Below are 20,471 nucleotides of genomic sequence, written 5' to 3'. Positions count from 1 at the left end.
ATTTATCCATTTGTCCATTGGGACATCCAGACACAGACAATATTTTGGCGTTATTTTTATTAGTATATGTAACATTAATTTCTTCCCAACTTTCTATACTGTACCTAATTTCATCAGCCTTTTTTCATGTTGAAAGTCACTTGTCTTTAATTTAAAGTTTCTGTTAATTTTTTTTTTCCTAAACATGTTATTAAGTTACACAAAATGAAGAGCTGTGCAATGTTACCAAAAGGAATAATTCAAAAGAGTCTGGTGCTTATGGGGAAATCTGTGTTTCTTTAGTAGCAATAAGCAAAAGCTAGCAACTCATTTGTTGACATGAATGATACAAAACAACAGAGACAATGATCAGGAAAAGATAAAATTGCATTGGAAGAAATTAATGGAATTTACTCTGACTTCACTGTTCCTTTAAGCATATTACTAGTATGCAGTCAGCAAAGTTGTACCAATTCTGATATTTGAAAATTGGACATCTGTTTGAGCTTTCAGATGTCTTCTATGTTTTATTTTTATTATTTATCAATATTCTCCAGGGCTGGCGCTGATGATTTGATACTGGATATTTAGAAAGGTCCATCTCATTTATACTTTATTGTCTTAGAGCCAGAAAGAAAGCGCTATGATTTCATGTTCTAAATCTTACACAGTGGGTCACCTTTCTCTGAAAAGAGACCCACCACTATCCACAGAAGGATTTTCTTTTGTGTTACAGCACAGCTTTATGCTTCATTCACCCTTTCCAGATATTGAACTGGGAGGAGAGAATGGTGTGAGGAATGCAATTTTAGTATCTATTATCTCTGAAGACAAAACACTTGAAGACTGTTCACATCCTTCTGTTTCTCTCCACATCATTAGGCTAAGAGAATAAAAGCATCTGCTTGCCTCAGACACAAAAGGGGCTGCTACAAAGGCCACTAAATGTGCATAAAAAGGAACAAGAAGGAAGAAACAAAAACTTTGTTACTCACCTCGTTCATGTACTGATTCACATTCCAGTTTACTGATTGGACTTACGGGGAGGATTTTGTTTCATGGTTGCCTCAGAGACAGCTAATCCTCCAAGGCAGTTACAAAATAGAAAAGAAGGGTTATTGACTGGAGGTTAATGTGTCAATTAGGAATAATTCTCAGATATTAATGGACCCAAATCAAGATGGGGTGACTAGGGTTTGTTTTGCTAACATGATGAACCCCATGTTTCCTCCTGTCACTCATTGGACTTCCTTATGGTAGAGACAGTGAGAGTTCTCTTGTCCACCAACAGCATTTCCATGTTAGGTACATAAAAGGTATTCAGTGGCCAGTGGGGAATTGATTGAATGAATAACTATGCTACATTCGCTGAGGTAGACACACACGGAAACAATATCCACCCAAGAAAGGACAACAAAAGGCAAACATCAACAGGGTTGTGTAAGAACTAGGACTTTTAAAATTAAGAAGGGATTTGAAGGCAACATTGCCCACAATGTATTAGAATAACAAGAATCTTAGGATAACATTAATGTGGTTAAGTCAGAGGAGTCTGTTAGATCAATACTCTTTCAAATAGTCAAGGCTAAGCTCCAGGCTCCATGATCTTAAGTTACTCTTGTGTCCGCAGTGGTGGAGACAGACCACTGACCTGAATTTGGCAATGAAAGCTGGAGGAGTCTGGGGGAATGAAATGGCATTGCTTCTGCCGGTTATCATTTTTAAAAATCTGAAGAGACTGCAATATGAAACTGACCCACTAATGCAGCTGTGTCATTTACCATTAATTGTGAGAATATCTTTAAAGAGCTGCCAGCTGGCTAATGGCTAACCTGTTTTTTTAAATGTGAGGAGAGAGATCATGGGAATTCACATTACGTGGCAGTAAATTTTTTCTTTAGCAGGGAAAAAAAAAAAGACTGCTCAGGCAGCTCACTTGGTGCAGTTTTAATAAATGAAATGATGTCTTTCTAATCTACGGAATTTCCTTGAAAGAATTAACTGAATATTTGTAATTAGGAAAGCCAGTGTTGTGATCTTCTCACAAGGCTCAGAATGAAGGATCCTCTAGCTGAGTTATAATTTAATAGTAGATGAAAGGTCGGATCCAGGATAGTTCCAAAAACTCAGTTGAGATAAGCAAATATACAAAGTGAGAGCAGGGTAATCAATGTGAAGAGTGAGATGACTTTTAGAAACCTAGAAACAATTTAAAAACATTTATTAATAATTCAGAAGCAATGCAAATAAATGGCGCAGATTTGCCAACAACAAGAAGTTTGGAGGATTATGAGAAACTCTTGAAGGACTCAATTAAGCTTGGTAATGGGGTAAACACAATAGCAGATGAAGCTCAATAGAAAGAAGACAGAGGTAATACATAACGAACAGTTTGGAGTCGTGCATTTAATGAGTTCTGAATTAGCCCTGTCTGTCAGGAAGAGAGATTCCCAGCTAGGTCATAACAAACAGGGCAAGGAGGATAGCGGGCAAAAAAACCTAGGTCAAGGAGTTACAACACTTGTGAACAGTGGATGGAATTTATCCAGCCAGAGAGCGTTGTTATAAAGCTATTTTGAACTGGCTTGTAGGTAAGATTACATTATAATGAGTGTTCTCTGGTACTTTTCAGTAACTAAAACCTCCTGGTTAAGGTCTAATGTAATTCCAGTATATTATCATTAAAAAGAAAAGTGTGAAGTATTTCAAATACATTGACAAGCATAAAAATGACACAAACATTCATGTGTCCGCTACCTAGCCTTATCAAACCGTAACATTTTTATGCCATATGTCTTTCAGAATTCTGTTTTTTGTTTAACAGAAATCAAACATCAAGGCACCACTGAGGTCCCTGTGTAAACCTCCTGGATCAATTTCTCTCTCTTCCTGCCTGCCTCCTTCCTTTTCTTCCTGAAGAAACCTGTTCTCATTAATTCAGTGTATAACATTTCCAAGCTTACTTTATGTTTTTTTACTGCGTATTTATATACTTGACTACTTACATAATAATACTTGGTAGGTTTTCAAAAATTCTGTGATTTCTAGATTTTATTTAATTTTGTTGTTGTTGTTGTTGTTGTACCAGTTGTGTCTTTTACTCCTTGCAGCTTAGGAGAGTTCATACCATGGAGAACTGTGGCGTATCTCAGTAAGGGGGTATTAACAAGAACACATTATAGAATTTGGACTTCGGGTGATAGTTGAGGAGGGTCCTAGGAAGCAGGGCTTTGTTCAGAAATGGGTACCGTTAGGAATCGGGGAGAATTTTATGATTCTTTTTAGAAGAGTGTCTTTGATTCATTCCTTGCTGTGTAGTATAATCAGGTAGCTCTTTTTCTTCTTTTCTTATTATGAACAATGCTGCTCCGAACATTTGTTTTACATTTCTCCTAGTATAACTATAAGTTTTTTTGAGATATAATTGACAAATAACATTATGTTAGTTTCAGGCGTGTAACGTAATGATTTGACATATGTGTATATTGTGAAATGATTACCACAGTAAGTTTTGTTTAACATCCATCGTCTCACATGGTTACAAATTCTTTTTTTGTGTGTGTGATGAGAACTTTTAAGATCGACTCGCTTAGCAATTTTCAAATATACAACACAGCATTGTTAGCTATAATCACCATGCTCTACATTAAATCCTCAGGGTTTATTTATTTTATAACTGGAAGGTTTCACCTTTTGACCACAGATTTTTAAACTTTATGTAAGTAGTACCCCAATCAAGCATCCTTTTGCATTATGCCTTTTGGGTTGAACACTGTGTTTTGCTCAGTATTGCATTTTGTATGTTTATCTCCATTGATTTATGATGCTTCGGTGTATTCCTTTTAACCACATACTCCATGCATAGATGTGTCACAATCTATTTACCCATGGTCTTGCCATAAGCATCTTGGTTCCTGTTTCAATTTATTTCCAATGGTATTGTGATGAATATTCTTTCATATGTCTCTTTGGGACATGTATACCTAGAGCTATGCACATTTTAAACATTGTTGAACGTGGCCAAATGCTTTCCACAGTGGCATTACGAAGTTACTTTTCCCCTATCATGGGATAAGAGTGCCCACTGAGGCTTATCCTTCCCAACACTTGATGTTGTCAGACTTTTTAATCTTTGGCCAACCTGATAGGTGTAAAATGAAATCTCATGGTTTCAATTTGTATTTGACTGAAGCATTTTCTTTTCAGAAAAAAATAACTTTTTTTTTGTTAGACACAGTAGAAAATACCAATTGCTATGTTAGTAGGTTTTGGCTCTACAGCTTAGGAGAATGCCACTGGGGAATTTTTCTGTTTTTTTTTTTTTTTTTCCTAATGAGATGGTAGCTTTGATGAAACGTGATTCTACATCAAGGGAGGGAGAAGGCCAATAACATGTTGTGGGTTACAAAGCAAGTCACAGGTTACTTAAATTGTCTCATTCTGATTGGCAGAGGCCTTGGTAAGAAAATCTTTGGTTTAGGAGAAAGTCAAGTCTGACAAGAAGATGAGGTTCCTACCTGCCAATAGTAGTACTGCTTGAAAGAAAAGGTTGTGACATACATTTTCCACTGGCAGGCTGTCACACCTATCATTTGTAAATAGACAGAATGTGAATACCAAAGACCTAAATATTCCACAAGCTATTGAAGAGTGATGGGACCCAGAACCAGACCCTGTTCTTCCCAAGTGAATAGACTGTTGAATTAGAAAAGTTACAAAGCTTCTGCCTTTATGGGCCCTTTTCCCGCTGTATAATGATCCTAGCAATACATTTCACTGGCTTTTATTTTTACACTATAATACACAAAATTCTCTGTGATAATAACTGAGTCAAATTTCTGAATGAAAAAAATAGTTGTTAGTTACATGCTGCTATAGGGGTAATTATCGAAACCCTTTTCTCTATATCATTACTCTTAATGGGTTACTAAGATTACATTTTAATTTCTAATCATAAGTTTTATCTTATATTAAGTGCTTATACTTTAACATGGTTAATTTCCTTTTAGAGGAAAATCCTCTAAAATTAATTGTAATCCATGTAATTGTTGTGATGGATGGGTAGTCCAGATTTACTTTTCCTGTGTAAATGAGGAAATGACGAGGTAGAGGGTATTGGCTACAAAATAAATCATTTACAAAACTGGGATTAGAAGAATGCTTTTCAACTCTTGTCCAGTTCTTCACTCATGAGAGTAATTCTTAAAATTTTTGCCAATATGTAGCTCCTGGCAACAACTCATAACTTAGCCCAGGCACCAGAAAGGCAAATATTTGAGAAGTTGACTAACCACCAAACAACTTTACATTATTTTCATTGTCTTGCTTGGTATTCTGTGTACCATACCACCATGGTGGTGTCTCAACTTGGCAGTGACACTTTCCTAAGTGATGTATAGAGAATAGCCCCTCAGTTTCTCCCCACTCTTTGCCTACCTTCAGATTGGGTCACTCACTCCCCATTAAGGATGGGTCACTGGGATGGTGAATCACTTTCATTGGTGCTCCTGTTGTGGGTTGGGGCAAATACACTCGGACCCACTGAAGCACAGTTCTTGGTGATTGAGAGGTAAGGTTTCTCTCTGTATAGAAAAAGCTATACGTCTCCCACTACAGTTATTTATTTTTATTTTATTTTATGGACATTGTGAACTGGGTAAATGCTCATTTCTTTCGTTCCTTAAGGCATTCAGATTCAAATTTATAGTCAACTTCTAATAACACACAGACATGTGGCACCTACTAGTTTGATGGCTTTGTTTTTTCCTATCCTTGTTTGCTCTCTTTCTGATTTCCTCATTATCTTATTTTGTTCCCCTTTATAGTGTATATACTTTTATAAGCCTCCCCAAATCCTTTGGGAATGAAATTCTCTTCTCCAAGCAATTTCTGAGACTTTTGCTGAAGGGCTACCACAAATAGTGATGCTGGTTTTGTAATGGACTCCCACAAATAAACACTAAGGTGCTTGCTGAACAGCTACAGCTAAGCCAAGTTAATCAGGTGGCAGTTTTTAAGTAAGTTTTAGCACATTAAGTTTCAAAGCCAAAATATTTCCTTATGTAAAAAGTTTCCTCCTGGGGGAAGATAAATAAATTTTCAGTTCTAGGTCCCTTTGCAGTCGGAAATATGTGAGATCATGTGTGAAGGCACTGTTTCCTAAAGTGTACCCCATGAAATATTTGTTCCCAGGATATTATCCTTAAAAACAGGAAGAAAAAGAAAAAAAAAAGAAAGAAAGGAAACAATATTCTGTGCTCACATATGTGGAAATGTGAATTAACCAAAGTTATTCAGGATTTTTACTGAAAAACTTCTTAGAGACTTTAATATGCAAATCTATTCTGGCTTTCCCAGAACAGGAGACAGAGTTTAGTTTCCTAAACGCATTTGGACCCAAAGTCTGGCTTATGCGAGTTCTGATGCATTCCACTTCCCTAACTCCCAGCATCACATTGGAGACTGTCCTGGATGGAAGAGGAGTTAATTCTTCATTTCATTCCCCCAGTGAAGGCTTTGGGAGTTAACGGCCTAGATGGCTGAGGGATAGGGTTTCCGGGCCGGAATTCCTGCCCGTCCTCAGGAATTTTTTTCTCTTTCCCGTTCCCGAATCCCAAGATGTAAACTGTTTTCTGTTCTCCACAATGAATCGTTTCCACAAAGTGACGGCCGATACTACCAACCACCTGGGTTCGAGGACCTGATTTTCCCGATTTCCCAACCAGCTTTTCTCGGGATTCAGGAACAGGAAAGCGAAAAAAAAATTCTCTAGAACAGGAGGGAATTCCCGCAGGGAAACCCTACTGAGAGATATGCGATGTGGCTGACAATTAGCACAGCACTTGTATCACACATCAGAAGAACATGGTGGCACTGGAGAAAGCACCGGTGGTCAGAGTCCCCCCTCTTTGATAGATGTTAACTGATTGCAGGATCTGTGGAAATGGGGAATGTCTCAGGGGAGGGGCTGCAATGATGGGGCTCAGCTCAGGGGCTCTCGGCCTACCAGAACCAGCCCAGTCAGCCCGGTCATACCTGTGTGTATCCTGCTTCATATCAGCCATGCCTCAGAGGTCATAGGGCACTTCCCTGGTTAGCCACATCTAAGGAGAACCAGGCCACTAAGTTTTATAGGAAGAATGTTCTATAATGAAATCAGGACCTGCGTTCCTCTTTGAACTAATTTAGATTTAGAAGGAAATAAAAGAGTTGCCAAGGTTGTGTTTGCAAATGGCCGTTGGCAGGGAGACTTTTTTAGAATAGAATTGTGACTCTTGGTTCTTGAAAGACAAGTTTCAGACAAGCAAAATGTTAGTTACTATTCGGCCCATCTAACAATACAAACAGGCCCCTGCCACCCAAGATGAGACATAGGACTCAACATTCCTTGCCAGGTGGGAATATTTTGAAGTAATGAGATTCTTATTTTTAAACTTTTCCAGGTTCAGCCATGTGGGAGTTTATTATCTGGCATCTGTGTGTTACTGTGAATGAGTCCATGCCTTGAATCAAACCATTTTGTTTACAGTTTAAATAGATCAGGCCATGGCCGTTGGAATCCATCACCCAACAGGACCGCCTTAACAGTCAGAAAGGAGGGAGGCACACTCTGTTCTGGAAGCGCAATAAGGTGGGTCAGAGCCCTTTGGGCCGACCATCCATTCAAGTGTGCACTTTAAGATCAAAGAGGTAACCTTTAAAGTGATAGCAATGTCCCGAGTCCAAACTGCCTCATCTTCTTATCTTAAAAAAATAATAGTAGTAGTAAGCCAAAAATATAAAGAAGGCAGGAGGAATCTTTCCCCACTTCCTTTGCACCTGCTATGTCATACCCAGAGCCCCAAAATTATCTCCACAGGGACATTTTTTGCACCTTTCAAAATCTGTTGGCTGTGGTACTTGAAAGAAACTCTGCGGGATGTATGGGATGTGGGAAAATCTCAGCATGTAGGACAATATCTCAAGTGACCCAAGGTTTATTCTTGTTCTCTGTGGCTCTAGTCATTAAACATATACAGATGCCAAACTTTGAGTATAGGATCTCCTCACCCGCTGCGTTAGAGATTAAGCATCTCACTTCAGCCCTCACTGCCCCAAAACAGTTTTATCTTTTTGTCAATGGATTTGAACTTGGAAAAGCACCTGCCCTATGAAGCAAGACTTGCCTGGGGAAAATTAGGAAGAATGTGTCATGGCACCACACCCACTGAGCAAGCAGTAATTGAAGTGTTACACCAGTTGTTACAGGTACATATTATGAATTAGTAGGGAGAGAAACACGTCATGCAATACTCCTAACCATTCATTGGTTCAAGGCACTGAGAAGGGAGACAAGGCAGAGCAGCAAAACCCCAGCCACTGTGTGGAAAATAAGACAAATGTTACAACAGAAGTCTGATGAGCAATAGTAACTCATGATTCTATGGGGCCTTCCCTCTTCATAGCACCTTACACAAGCTTTATCTAATTAATCTTCCTTGTACCCTGTGAGGTGGCAAGGCCCATTATCCTCAATTTGGTAGATGAGGAAATAGAGACATAGAGAGGTTAATTTACTTCTGGTGATTCAATGAATCAACAGGAAAACCAGAAGTGGTACCTGTTTTTCAAATTCTCAGTCTGTTCACTCCAAAATATACTGAGACTTAGCTGAACACAATGTTGTTTTCATTAATGTCATATATCATGCAGTTCTAGCTCCATCTCTGGTATTTTATTTTTCATGTGACCTTGAGCCAGCTACATGTTCTCTCTGAGGTTATCAACAAAATGGGTATAACACTTGCCTTGCCTATCTTATAAGACTGTAATGGGGCTCATATGGAATGATGGCTGTTTACTTCATCTAAAAACCATGAAGTTTCTTTAAACCAATGTTTTACTATTTATTTCCAAGTATATATTATTTTTATACATAATATTTCTGACAATTCAGGGAAACAAATGACTACTACCAAATGACTTCTACCTTTCATTTTGTTTAATGAAAGTGTGATGAGCTTTGAAACCAGGCATGCGTTTTTTCCCTCTCTCTCTCTCTCTCTCTCTCTCTCTCTCTCTCTCACACACACACACACACACACACACACACACACACACACATAATCCAGAGTTGTATTTTTTAATATTTAAATGGAAAACAAAATTTAAATAAAAGAATGAACCTTACGTAGTACCTTACTCAGTGCCAGACACACAGTATTTGTTCAGTAAATATTTATTGAATAGATGATGGATGGATTCACTTTGTGGATAATAAATTCAGTGGTTGATATTATGAATGACAATGTATAATAGCTAGATTTTTTGAGGACACCAAGATAAAAACCTATAACAATAAATGCTATTAGTTTTATTAATCAATATTATCTATTTTTATAAGGCATATGAATATAATGCAGCATTATCCAATGTACTTACTACTATTGAACTTACTATATCTATTGTTATCTTTTGACCTTACTATAATGTTGGGTTCAATTTTGAAATTTTGCCCTACAAATAATAAAGATAAAGATGCATATTATGTTAAAGTCCTAAATCGTGCAGTCTTCCTGTGACCCTCGGGGGGTTCATCCATTCATTGATTCATTCATTAATATAATTAATAATTTATTGAATGTGTCAAGCATTGTGCTAAGAACCATGTGAGGACTTTCCTTTCTTTCAAATAGCTTATTCTTTATCTAGTCTCTCAAAAGTGCAATTTTATTTAAGAGTTAGTGTCCATCTGCAGATTCTAAGTCATATCAGTATTTAACCCTAGCCTAAGGTCTCTCTGGCTTACAAAGGTAAAAAATAGTAGCCCGTATTCTGAGGGACTGGAGTCAGAAGAGCTAGTAAGCAAGTTTGATGTAACCTGCAGATGGGTGGGGAGAAGGACACCTCCCCTCAGGAAACAGCCCGGTCCTACAAATGGAAAGTATTTGTGAAGGAGAACAATGACATTCCTGTGGCTTCCTGATACAATGTTATGAAATAATTTGAAAGATTAGTGTTATGTCATTTATAATTTCCATTACATCTTTAAAAATGTAATTGAGAACAAAATATGCTAAAAAACTACAAAAGGGTAAAAAGACTTTATTTTAATAAAATATTACAAATATACTTCAGAGATTCATTTCCTTTCCCATATTTTCTTTATTCATATTAGCCTATTTGATTATTTGTAGGTGATGATTCTGGACATGCTTGTTTTATTTTGTATGCTTGTCATGGTGACACATTCTTATCATGGTATTTCACAAGGAGACTTATCATTTGCCTGATCAGAAGCCGTGATACTTATTCTGCCCACATGACCGTGTATCCAAAAAGTTAAGAAAACTATAATGCTTCAAATAAATAACTTCATATTTTAAAAAGTCAGATTTTTTTTCTTCCAAGATTTACAATTCAGGTCTTCACTCGAATAAAGACCAAATTCTTTTAACCTGGAACTGCAAAAATACCACCTAGGTGGGTTTCTGACTTGCTTTGAGAAAAACACAAAGAAACACAGTGGAAGTTCTCCAATTCTGCAGTTACTATGATATTTACAAATGTCACCAAGGCAGCCTACACAATGAATGCTTCCTGAGCTTAATGATGTCACATGGAAGTAGCTTCATTACTTACACAGAAAAGACTGTGACATTTCTTTAATAATGCAAGAAATAGGAAATAGCACTTCCGTATTAGATTTTGCCAATGAGCAACATACTCCTGAATTTATTATGGAAGTGGGTAAGAATCCTTCTGCGGTGGTGAAAAAGGAAAAGGAGTAAGGGAAGATGTTGGAAGAATGTGCATTCTTGGCTGTGTCAACGAGTAAAGAGACAGAGGGGTAGGCGAGAGAAAGAGTAGCAGGAGGAAGAGAGAAAAGATGAATTGGAAACTCAGTAAATACAGGAGGCGGGAACAGAAAGGAAAGAAAAAAAGAGAGAAATAGAGGGAAAAGCATAGTAAGTAGATTAGATGAGATGAGGGAAGAAGAAAAGAAGTGAAAACAAGAAATGGACAAGACAGGAAAGGGACAAGTGTAAGAAACGTTATCCTTCCAAGAGTCAACAAACTACAGCCTGTCGGCCAAATCCAGCCTACCCCTTTTTGTAAATAAAGTTTTATTGAACCATAACCAGGATCATTGATGTATACATTGTCTATGGCTGCTTTCATGCTGTAATTCCAGACGTAAGGACTTGTGATGAGGACAGTAGACTGTAGTTTAAAATACTTTCTGACTCTTATGAAAAAGATTGCTGTCTAATTCAGTTGTTCTCAAACTTTAGAGTACAGCAGAATTACCTGGAAGATTTGTTAAAATAAAAATTGTTGCACCCCACCCCCAGAGTTTCTGATTAGGTAAATCTGGGGTGGGATGTCAAATTTCCATGTCTGATAAGTTCCCAGGTGATAATCATACTGTTGGTTCAGGGACCACACTTTGAGAACCAGTGTTCCAATCTTTACATTATGCCACACTGAAGTTGTTCTGAATAAGCGCTTTTGTGCAGAAAGGGAAAGGAAAATCAAACTGGATCCTTTATTAGGTAAACATAGACGTATTGCTTTATATCGCAACTGTTTACAAATTATCTATTTTTTTAAAAATTCCTAGAGTTGGTTCTTTTTATAAGATTGGTTTCATTCTCAACGAAAAATAAATTCGATTTAGTTAGAAGCTTAACTCATTGTTTTTTTCCTAAAAGTGTTTGATAGTCTGGTTTGATTCAACTCCCTGAAATAACATTGAACTCTGTCAGTGTCATTATTGGACTGGGTCAATAATGTTGACAGTATCCATTTTATGAGAATAACCTCTCCCCACCCATGGATGGCTCCTCATACAAACTCATTCATTGTCTTTGCCGGGAGCCCCTAAGAAACCGTAAGTGGCTTGAATTTTGTTACCTACCTAACCCTCCTCTCTCCCTATGCTGGAGTCTTCTGACTCTAATTTCTCCATGAAATTGCAAGTTCTTTAATAGCTTTTCTCCTAGAGAAGGGCATGAATTTTGTCCTGGGTGTGAAACCTTTGGGAATCATGATACTAAGAACTTTATTCTGCCTAAGCACTCTATCTCAAGACCTTGAGCTCTGTTTTGCTTTTCTCCCCTATGCAACTATGCCATAGCTTGCACAGTTATGAACTTTTTCTATTTGTATCCTTCAGTCTGTGCTCTGGCTGTAAATATGGGCAACCGATTATTAGCCTTAACTTTGCATGATCCACGCTTGATGCATGGAAGTTCTGTGCGATAGAAATATGTTTCTCTTTTTCTTTTATCCTAGCATTTGGGAATGTAAAGAGAAACATAACTTTGGAAATGGAATGAGCCAGAGACACCTTCAGAATAGAATGAGTTCAACTGAGAATTAGTAGCTTTTTAAAACATATGATGGTTTCATTCCACCCTTGCTCTAAGGTTTCATTCCACCCTTACTCTGCACACGTAACCGAGATGGGCAGAAGATTAAAAAATCAATATGGTTTACAAGAAAGCTACAATAAAGTTTAATTTTAGTTAATTCTGACTTGTTAGCTCTAGAAGAGTTATAGACTTTGTGAAAGGTTGATGTGCATGAGGAAGTATATTATGGATATCAAAGAAGGATGCCTGACATAAATGTATATTTTACATGTCTAGAATAGCATGTGGAATACAGCAAATGTTTAATAAATCAGTGCTAATGTAATTGCTGCAGCAATCTTCCTCATCGTAATCAGTATATGGTTCTTGGTTAAAGGATGATGGTAAAATGGTAAAATAGTAAAATGGTAAAATAAATAAATAAATAAATAAATAAATAAATAAATAAATAAATAAAATGGTAAAATGGTAAAATGGAAAAATGGTAAAATGGTAAAATAAATAATAGTAGGCAGCCCTTGCTCTGCATTGGCACTGTGCTAACTGAAAACTGTGCACACCTAAACCAATTCCTCATTTACATTAAACCCATAGTAACTGGTTAAATATTAGTTATCAAAAAATAACCATGCAAAGCGTGTACTGTCTGGACTTTGTACACCATGGGAACATGTTTTTAAGGAAATACTGTGAGGAATTTTCCTGTGGAGTAGGCATACGCGTACCTATAGTTAATTACATCAAAGAATATTGTAGGTTTAAATTCTTTCAAATTCCTCTCTAATAATTTGCAAATTGTGTTCAATGCAGAATAAGTAAAATTGGAAGTAATGTGCCACCTCTTCTCAGGTCTTCTTTCCTTGACATCGCTTCCCTTTTTTACCTCTCTTCCTATTACACTATGGCTCCCCTTGAGCTTCGGTTGTTTTCAGCACTACCTGGCTCACTCCCACCATTACCTTGATTAAATAGCATGGAGCAGAGGGGTCGTCATTTCTATTGCCCTTCTATTTGCCTTCCATTCAGAGGACCCACTGCATGTATTTGGAATAAGAATAAGCCCATTTGCAGACCCACACCCCAGTAAGTGACTACAGTTTTGATCTGTGTAACAGGGTGGATCACCATTAAGGATAAAATTTCACTGCAGGATTGTAAAGGTCATGCGATGTATGCAGTTCACCGTGGCAGAATGTTGTTACAAGGAGATGATGTGAAACGGCTAATGGGCAATTTGACTGCTACTCTCTCGCTTATTCAAGGAGTTGCACTACAATGAAAACATTACAGGCTCACTGCAATTTTCACTTCGGTTTAATATTAGGAGAGACACTGGTGTTTCTGGTGTCAGAAAGAGAAGCTGTTTAGGTAGAGGTAGTGAATAATAGAGTGGTGGTCTTTCTAATTTCTAATAAATTTTCAAACTTTTATTCATACTGGGTTAATTTATGTATTAGTTTTCCCTATGAGTGCTGTAACAAGTCACCGCAAACTTACTGTCTTAAGAACAACATCAACTTATTGTTTTACAATTGTGGAGATCAGAAGCCGAAATTTAGTCTCAGCAGTTAAAAATTATGGTGTTGGCAGAGCTACACTCTTCTGGAGACTACAGGAAAATCTGTTTCCTTGTTTTTTCTAGCTTCTAGAGGTCACCCACTTTCCTTGGCTTTTGTCTCCTTTTTCCATCTTCAAAGTTAACAACATAGCATTTTCCAATCACTCTCTCTCTCTCTTTTCTTTCTCTTTACTTTTCTTCTGGCCAGTTTTCCTATTGCCTTTTCCCTGTTATTTCCAATCTTCTTTTTTTATGTATTTAAGATCTGTATTTAAGTTACTTAGATCAAAATTCTATTTACTATTCTCTCTGCTAATATATTAATGCACTCTTAGCCATATTGCTCTTACTGGGGTTTTTATTGTTTGTTTTTGTTTCTACTTTTTTTTTTCCTCTCTCTTTTTAAATAACGAAAACAAATCTTTTTACAATGAAAACTAATACTCATTTTAACAGACTCATGAGGAAGTTAAGGTTTTGCTTTTTGGTCTTTAGTTTGGAATTACACTTATAGTCTCTAAATCTGCTTTTTTTGAAAGTTGATTGTCCTTGTGTTCTCCCAAAGGGGAGAACCTAGTGTTTCAATGTCAAAACTAACCGTGGAAACATTTGTATTTCATAGATTGCCTGTTGTCTTGACTCGTGTATGCCGTCATCACATTTTATAAAGCAAATGTTAAAGTAAAGTTTACAAAACCCTTTACTGTTATAGTTCTTGTTTTCTGTGACAATAATATTGGGGAAAGTTTGCATATTCACTCACACTATTATTATTGGTTTTTAAATAGGAAAAATATTGTGTATATAGGATAATTAATTTAGCCATTATGTTTAATTTTGGAGAGTCCAAAAATATCTCCTGGCATCTGGAAGATTGGCTGTATTTATAATGACTTTGATTATAAAAGAAGATAAGTACATTGTGGGAAAAATAGTTAATATATAGTCAAATAAAAGTAAACCAAATTCATGTGGATTATACCACCCAGGGGAAAAAAAATCCTTCCAGATTTTTAAGTATGCATATATTAATATTTTTTTTAAATTAGGAATATTCCAGTCATATCATTTCTGATCTGCTCTTTTTAATTAACAATATATTATAAACATTTTCTATATTATTTGACAATGTTTTTATTGGCTGCATTGTGTTTTATCACATGGGTGTATTGTGATTTATTTTGAAAGCACTCTAGAAAACATTTTTGCAACTATTTCCTTAGAATAAATCCCTGGAAGAGGGATTTAGGGAATTTTAAACTCTTTTGGTACATATGGGACCCAGACAGTCATAATCCAGAAGGTAATTTCACAAAACAGAGTTACTGCATCTGTTTGTCTTCCCAGGCAAATGTCACAATGATATCATTATTGTCTGTTTGTTTTTTACAATTTCAGGTTACCTCGCACCTCGAAACCTTCCCAGTACTGGCTTCTTCCCATTCCTGCAAACCCTACTCTGTGACACAGACTCTAAATGCAAAGACACACCCTATGGCCCCCGAGATCTGCTTCGTAGGAAAGGGATCGATGATGCAACATTTAAAGACAGGTACGAGCCCTTCCCAGGTGTGTTTAGTGGTTTTGAGAGGTCAGATCTTACTTCCATATGAGATATCCAGGAAGACATCCTAAAATAAATATACCTCTATTTTATGTATCTACAAATGTGATGATCTAAATATGAATGAACAAGGTTCATACAAGCTGGAATTACCATGTTTATGTGGGATTAAGCATAATCTACTTTAGATGAATAACCCCAACTTTGCTTTTCAAACTGGGTGGTCAAGGCAGTCCTCCATTACTTCCCTTAGTTTCTCTATCCCACCTCAAATTGTCAGGGACACATTTCCTACAACTTGATCACAAATATAAGATGTAGGGAGATGTTGGGGCATTATCTTCTGGAAGAATGACATCTCTATGTTACTCTATGTGGTACTTCCAGATATAATAGAAACCAGAAAATGCAAATAAGGACATTATGTGTCTAGAGATCAAAGTAATAAAATTGAAAGTATACTTAATTAAACAACAACCTTTAAATGAGTTTAATGTGTGTCCTATTTTATGGTGAGAGAAGCAGATCAATGAAAATAGAGAATCTAGACCATTTACGAACTGACTAGCTACAATCTCAATTTTCCATCCTGGAATTCTATACCTAGAGAGACTCCCAACCCCCACAGGAGCCCACCTATCGATGGAACTGAAAACAATATTGTAGTCTGAATTGACCATGATATAATTCTGGCACAGATGCTTTTTTAAGTGTCTCAAGAAAAGATTATACTATTCTATACAGAATTTGTTTCTAAAATTTTAATTTAAATTCCTTGGCATGTAGCACCATTTCTCCTTTAATATCAACATTGTAATTTTGGTTATCAAAATAGAGAGAGAAACTACAGGCTGTTTAGCATAAATAAAACCATGTGAAGAATTGTCATGGGAAATGACTTGAAACACACATAATTGTTGGGTTGCTAACTCACATTGGTTTTGTTATTTCAATTAGGCTGATGATTAAAACCTTCTGATGTTCATTCATCCACTTACTACTTTATTCAAGAAATAATGACTGAGAAATTTCTATATGCCAGGCACAATTCTAGGCACTGGGACACAGAGATGGAGCAAATTCACTACCTATTTGTTGCTTGCACTCTAGTGGAAAAGCAATTAAAAAAACAACAACAACAGGGCAGGCAAACTAATAAGCAGCATAGTTATATGTAAACACACTTACATAATAAGTGTGATGGCAAGAAAATAAGTCAGTTCAAAAGACAGAAGTTGAAAGGTAGGAATTTAATAGGGTGATGAGAGAAGGTGAGGGAAGATGACATTTGGGGAAAGACCAATAAGGACAGAGAGAAACTAGCACCAACATGTGAACTTCTGTAACAGAATGTTCCAGACAGAGAAATAACCAATGATCCTGAAGTGGGGACAAACATGACCATTTAGAGGAACGGAAAATCAGCTAATATGGCTAGAACATAGTGAGGGATGGTGAAACTTGTAAGAGGTATGTTGAAAAAGAGCACAGGAGTTAGAGCATGCAGAATCTAAGATGTAGGGAAAGGGAAAGCATTTACATTTTGTTTTTAGTATAAAAATAAATTGGAAAGTTTTAAGCAGAGAAATGACATGACATATTGTCTTTGAGACTAACATGTTTGAGGCATGTACAAGCATTTCCTCCACTAGCACTAGTTGGGTTTCTCTGCAAGGAGACCAAAAGCTAACTAGAGCCTATGGCCCCTTGTGTAGTTAGGGTCAAGGTGAGGTGGAAGCATGGTGCTTTGGTTGTTCAACCAGTCCACGAATGGCCTGTGTGTCCCTGTGTGACTGGTAAGTTGGGCATGATCTATGCCCATGTTCTAGCAGGGGAGGGAAAATGTTAAATCAATATGATAATAGTAGAGAGTATAATGAAGAGTGGCAGAAGGTTGCTGAAGCTAGATACCCTCCATATTTAAAGCAGAAGGAGAACCTTCAGCTGGGGTAATCAGGTTACTCTGCATGAAGAGGTTGTACTTGAGATGGACATTTCATGAACCAAGTGTTAGAGAAGATATGGGGAAAAAAGAATATCCATTATTTTTAAATTATATTACAGCTACACCTGGGACTCTTGTCTTTGTAGCTTTTTCTTTTAAGTGAAGAACACAGTAACTATGAGGGAAATAGTTAATAATATCTAAGAAATATATAATTATATCTCCCCCCAAAGGAGTATTTCTCTGTTATATAATAGAGAACCAAACTCATGAGAGTTGCCTTAGATGAGCCATTGAATTGGTTTTGGAACTAGGATTAAAGTCCAGGTTTATTTTATCCTCTGTTGATTGTTCTTTAGACTGCTGACCATGTCTGCTTTTTAAAATTTTATTCTGACCTCCAGATAGTTTGTCTCTCTCAAGCTGTGTATTGCTGTATATTCAGTATTTTCTCTAAACTACTAAGTAATTGGAGCTTAATTTAGAAAATTATGTACAATAATAAAATTGCATTAATGATATTTCCCACCATGCTATTAACTTTTATGCTTTATATAGCCATGCAATGAAACTGGGCATGGTTAGTGGGTAAGCTGTTCCACTAAATTGCTTCCCTTTGGTGAAGAAAAATTCACCAAAATAGCTTCATTAAGAAACAAAACAATCTTCCTTTTCTCTTTTGTAAGTGAAGGGGGGAAAATGCCATCTTTGATCTCATCAAAAAAGGCCCACCATGTTTATTGCAATAGAATACTCTCTGAAAGATATGATCACACGGCAGTAACTTCTTGCTGGCCAGTTGCCAATTGTTTTGATGTGTTTTTGCATTGGCACTAGCCTTCTGTTATTAAATTCATACTTCTCTAGGCATTAGCATCAGAATGGAGTGCTTTAAAAAAAAATCCAATGCTATACTCAGCCTCAACTCTAACTAGCTTTCTGAAAAAAAGAAATGATTACCTTTATGGTTTTCTTGCTCATTTGCACAACGGATGATCCAACATCATAGGACGTACCCTTGTGATCTTTCCACTCAGCACTGCCTCTAAGAATACATCAGAACAGTGGGGGACCTGGCCGTGCTATTGCTCACACAGCTGGCGACTGGCAAAGATCATTCTCCAGAGCTCAGGATCATTATGTGGAGAAGTGATTCAGCATTCCTATAGATCCTGTAAGGGAAATACTCTATGATTTGCTCCCTATCTCTGTCACGTTGACATTCATCCATGACCAGTGGTTTCCAAATTTATACCTCTGCTCCTGTTACATGGTTCCTGTAGAATTTGAAACATAGCTAATCAGGTTTTATTTAGGGATAACTTTAAAGTGCCAAGGCTTTTGTTTAGTATTGAAAACTATGTCTTCAGAAACTGACCTAAAGATATTATTGGGAATGTAAGGTATGAGGAAGTAGAAAAGCATGGGTCCTCCTTTGACTACAAAGATGAGGTAGGATGTATCCAACATCAGGCCTAATATTGGATTAATTCCGGAGTAATTTATAAACACTTAGTAATCATTTTAATGAGTATTTGTGTAAAAATACAAATTAAAATTTCATTTATCAAAAAACAAAGTGGCAGGATGTTTCAACTACCATATATATATTTGAATTCTCTCCTTAGAATAGAAAATACCCTAGGACAAAGTAACATATTAAGGTATTTCTAAATCTTAACTTCTTAACTGATATAGATTGTTGATTGGTAAGTGAGCCACCTAGAAAATAGGTATATTTTGAACACGGGCAGGCAGTTACATCTGAAATGTGGATGGCCCTGAAGGAATAAAATCAGAATGAAAAACAAGAAAAGGATGAAAAAAAATTAAGAACTTTTCTTATGAATGACTTGTGTTTGGGGGTAGCCAGAAAAGACAACTGCATCAAACCCCTGAGAGGGCCGTGAAGCCATTACAGTGTTCTTATTTGTAGTTACAAGTCAATAATGAATATCACCTGGACCTGGGATCGAACAAGGCCTGGTGCACATCCCCCATCTTTCTTCCAGGTGTCACTACATACTCATATAATTATAATTCTGGAGAAAAAGAGGAAAATGTATAAAACATTTAACTAACCCTTAAAGACAAAAAAAAAAAAAGAAAAGAAAAGAAAAGAATATCAGAATTTTCTTTCCAGAATTTGCCATATGTGTCTTTTCTGGTAGGAATTCCTTTTTAGACAGAATGTACCATAGCACACATGGATACCACCTACACAGGTAGTCTTTCTACTCACAGGAAATACAAAGACACCCAGTAGAACTGCATAAGATGATACAGAATTTATAGAAATGTGACATTTCCCAAATGTAACTCTTGGTAGACATGTCTGAGAAGAAGTAAAATCCTCTCTGGGCCTAAGTTTCCCTCCCAGTATCTGAAATTTAACATTTTTGAATCCAAGATGTTTCCTTGCAAATTCTGTTCCAAAATAGAGCCCTACAAGTGCTGCTGAGGCAGAATTTGCTTCTTGAGCATCTTAGAGGAGAGGCCCTTAGTGATCTCCATGTTACTGTACCTGTGACTGCGTCCGGTAAAAGGTAGTTAAATGGTACCATGGGCTACTTGGAGATTTGATTCAGACTTTCTTGCTTCATCCAGAAGGTTGAATTTTCTGGACTCATGTGAGCTTACATGTGGGATTCAGGAGGCATCTAAGTTTTGCATAATGCCCTAACATACTGCCTAGAGGTATCCAGTCTGAGGCAGATTCTCTGAGTCTTCATTAGAACTATTCAGAGTTCCTGAATAGGATTTGTAATCTCCTGAGTTGGTCCTAGGGAGTGGGAATGGGAATGAGTCATCATGGAATAAATTCATATCTGTCGTAGCCTAGTACAGGGTGTTTCAACCTCAGCCTTATTGTTACTTGGGGCCAGATAATTCTTTGTTGTACTGTGCATTGTAGGATGTTTAGCAACAGCCCTGGCTTTTACCCTCCAGATGCCAGTAACACTGCTCCCTCTAGTTGTGACAGTCAAATAAATCTCCAGACATTACCAAATGTCCTCTGGGAAGGAGGGGGCAAAATTGTCCCCAGTCGAGAACTGCAGGTCTAGTACA

At 36.9% G+C, this 20,471-nt stretch overlaps 1 protein-coding gene across 2 annotated transcripts in view; it reads left to right on the top strand.

Annotated features, from left to right (window-relative positions):
• Positions 1-20,471, top strand: part of ABCA12 (ATP binding cassette subfamily A member 12) — a gene marked incomplete at both ends in the record, with an annotated part of 162,092 nt that overhangs the window by 38,756 nt on the left and 102,865 nt on the right. For both annotated transcript variants that reach the window (XM_081051201.1, XM_081051200.1), the window contains one exon: positions 15,292-15,445. In XM_081051201.1, coding sequence (XP_080907327.1) covers positions 15,292-15,445 — 154 coding nt within the window. The remainder of the gene's footprint in view (positions 1-15,291; positions 15,446-20,471) is intronic.

Source organism: Rhinolophus hipposideros, assembly GCF_964194185.1.
Source record: "Rhinolophus hipposideros genome assembly, chromosome: 6".
Lineage (NCBI taxonomy): Eukaryota > Metazoa > Chordata > Mammalia > Chiroptera > Rhinolophidae > Rhinolophus > Rhinolophus hipposideros.
This window is presented reverse-complemented; position numbering and strand designations above follow the sequence as displayed.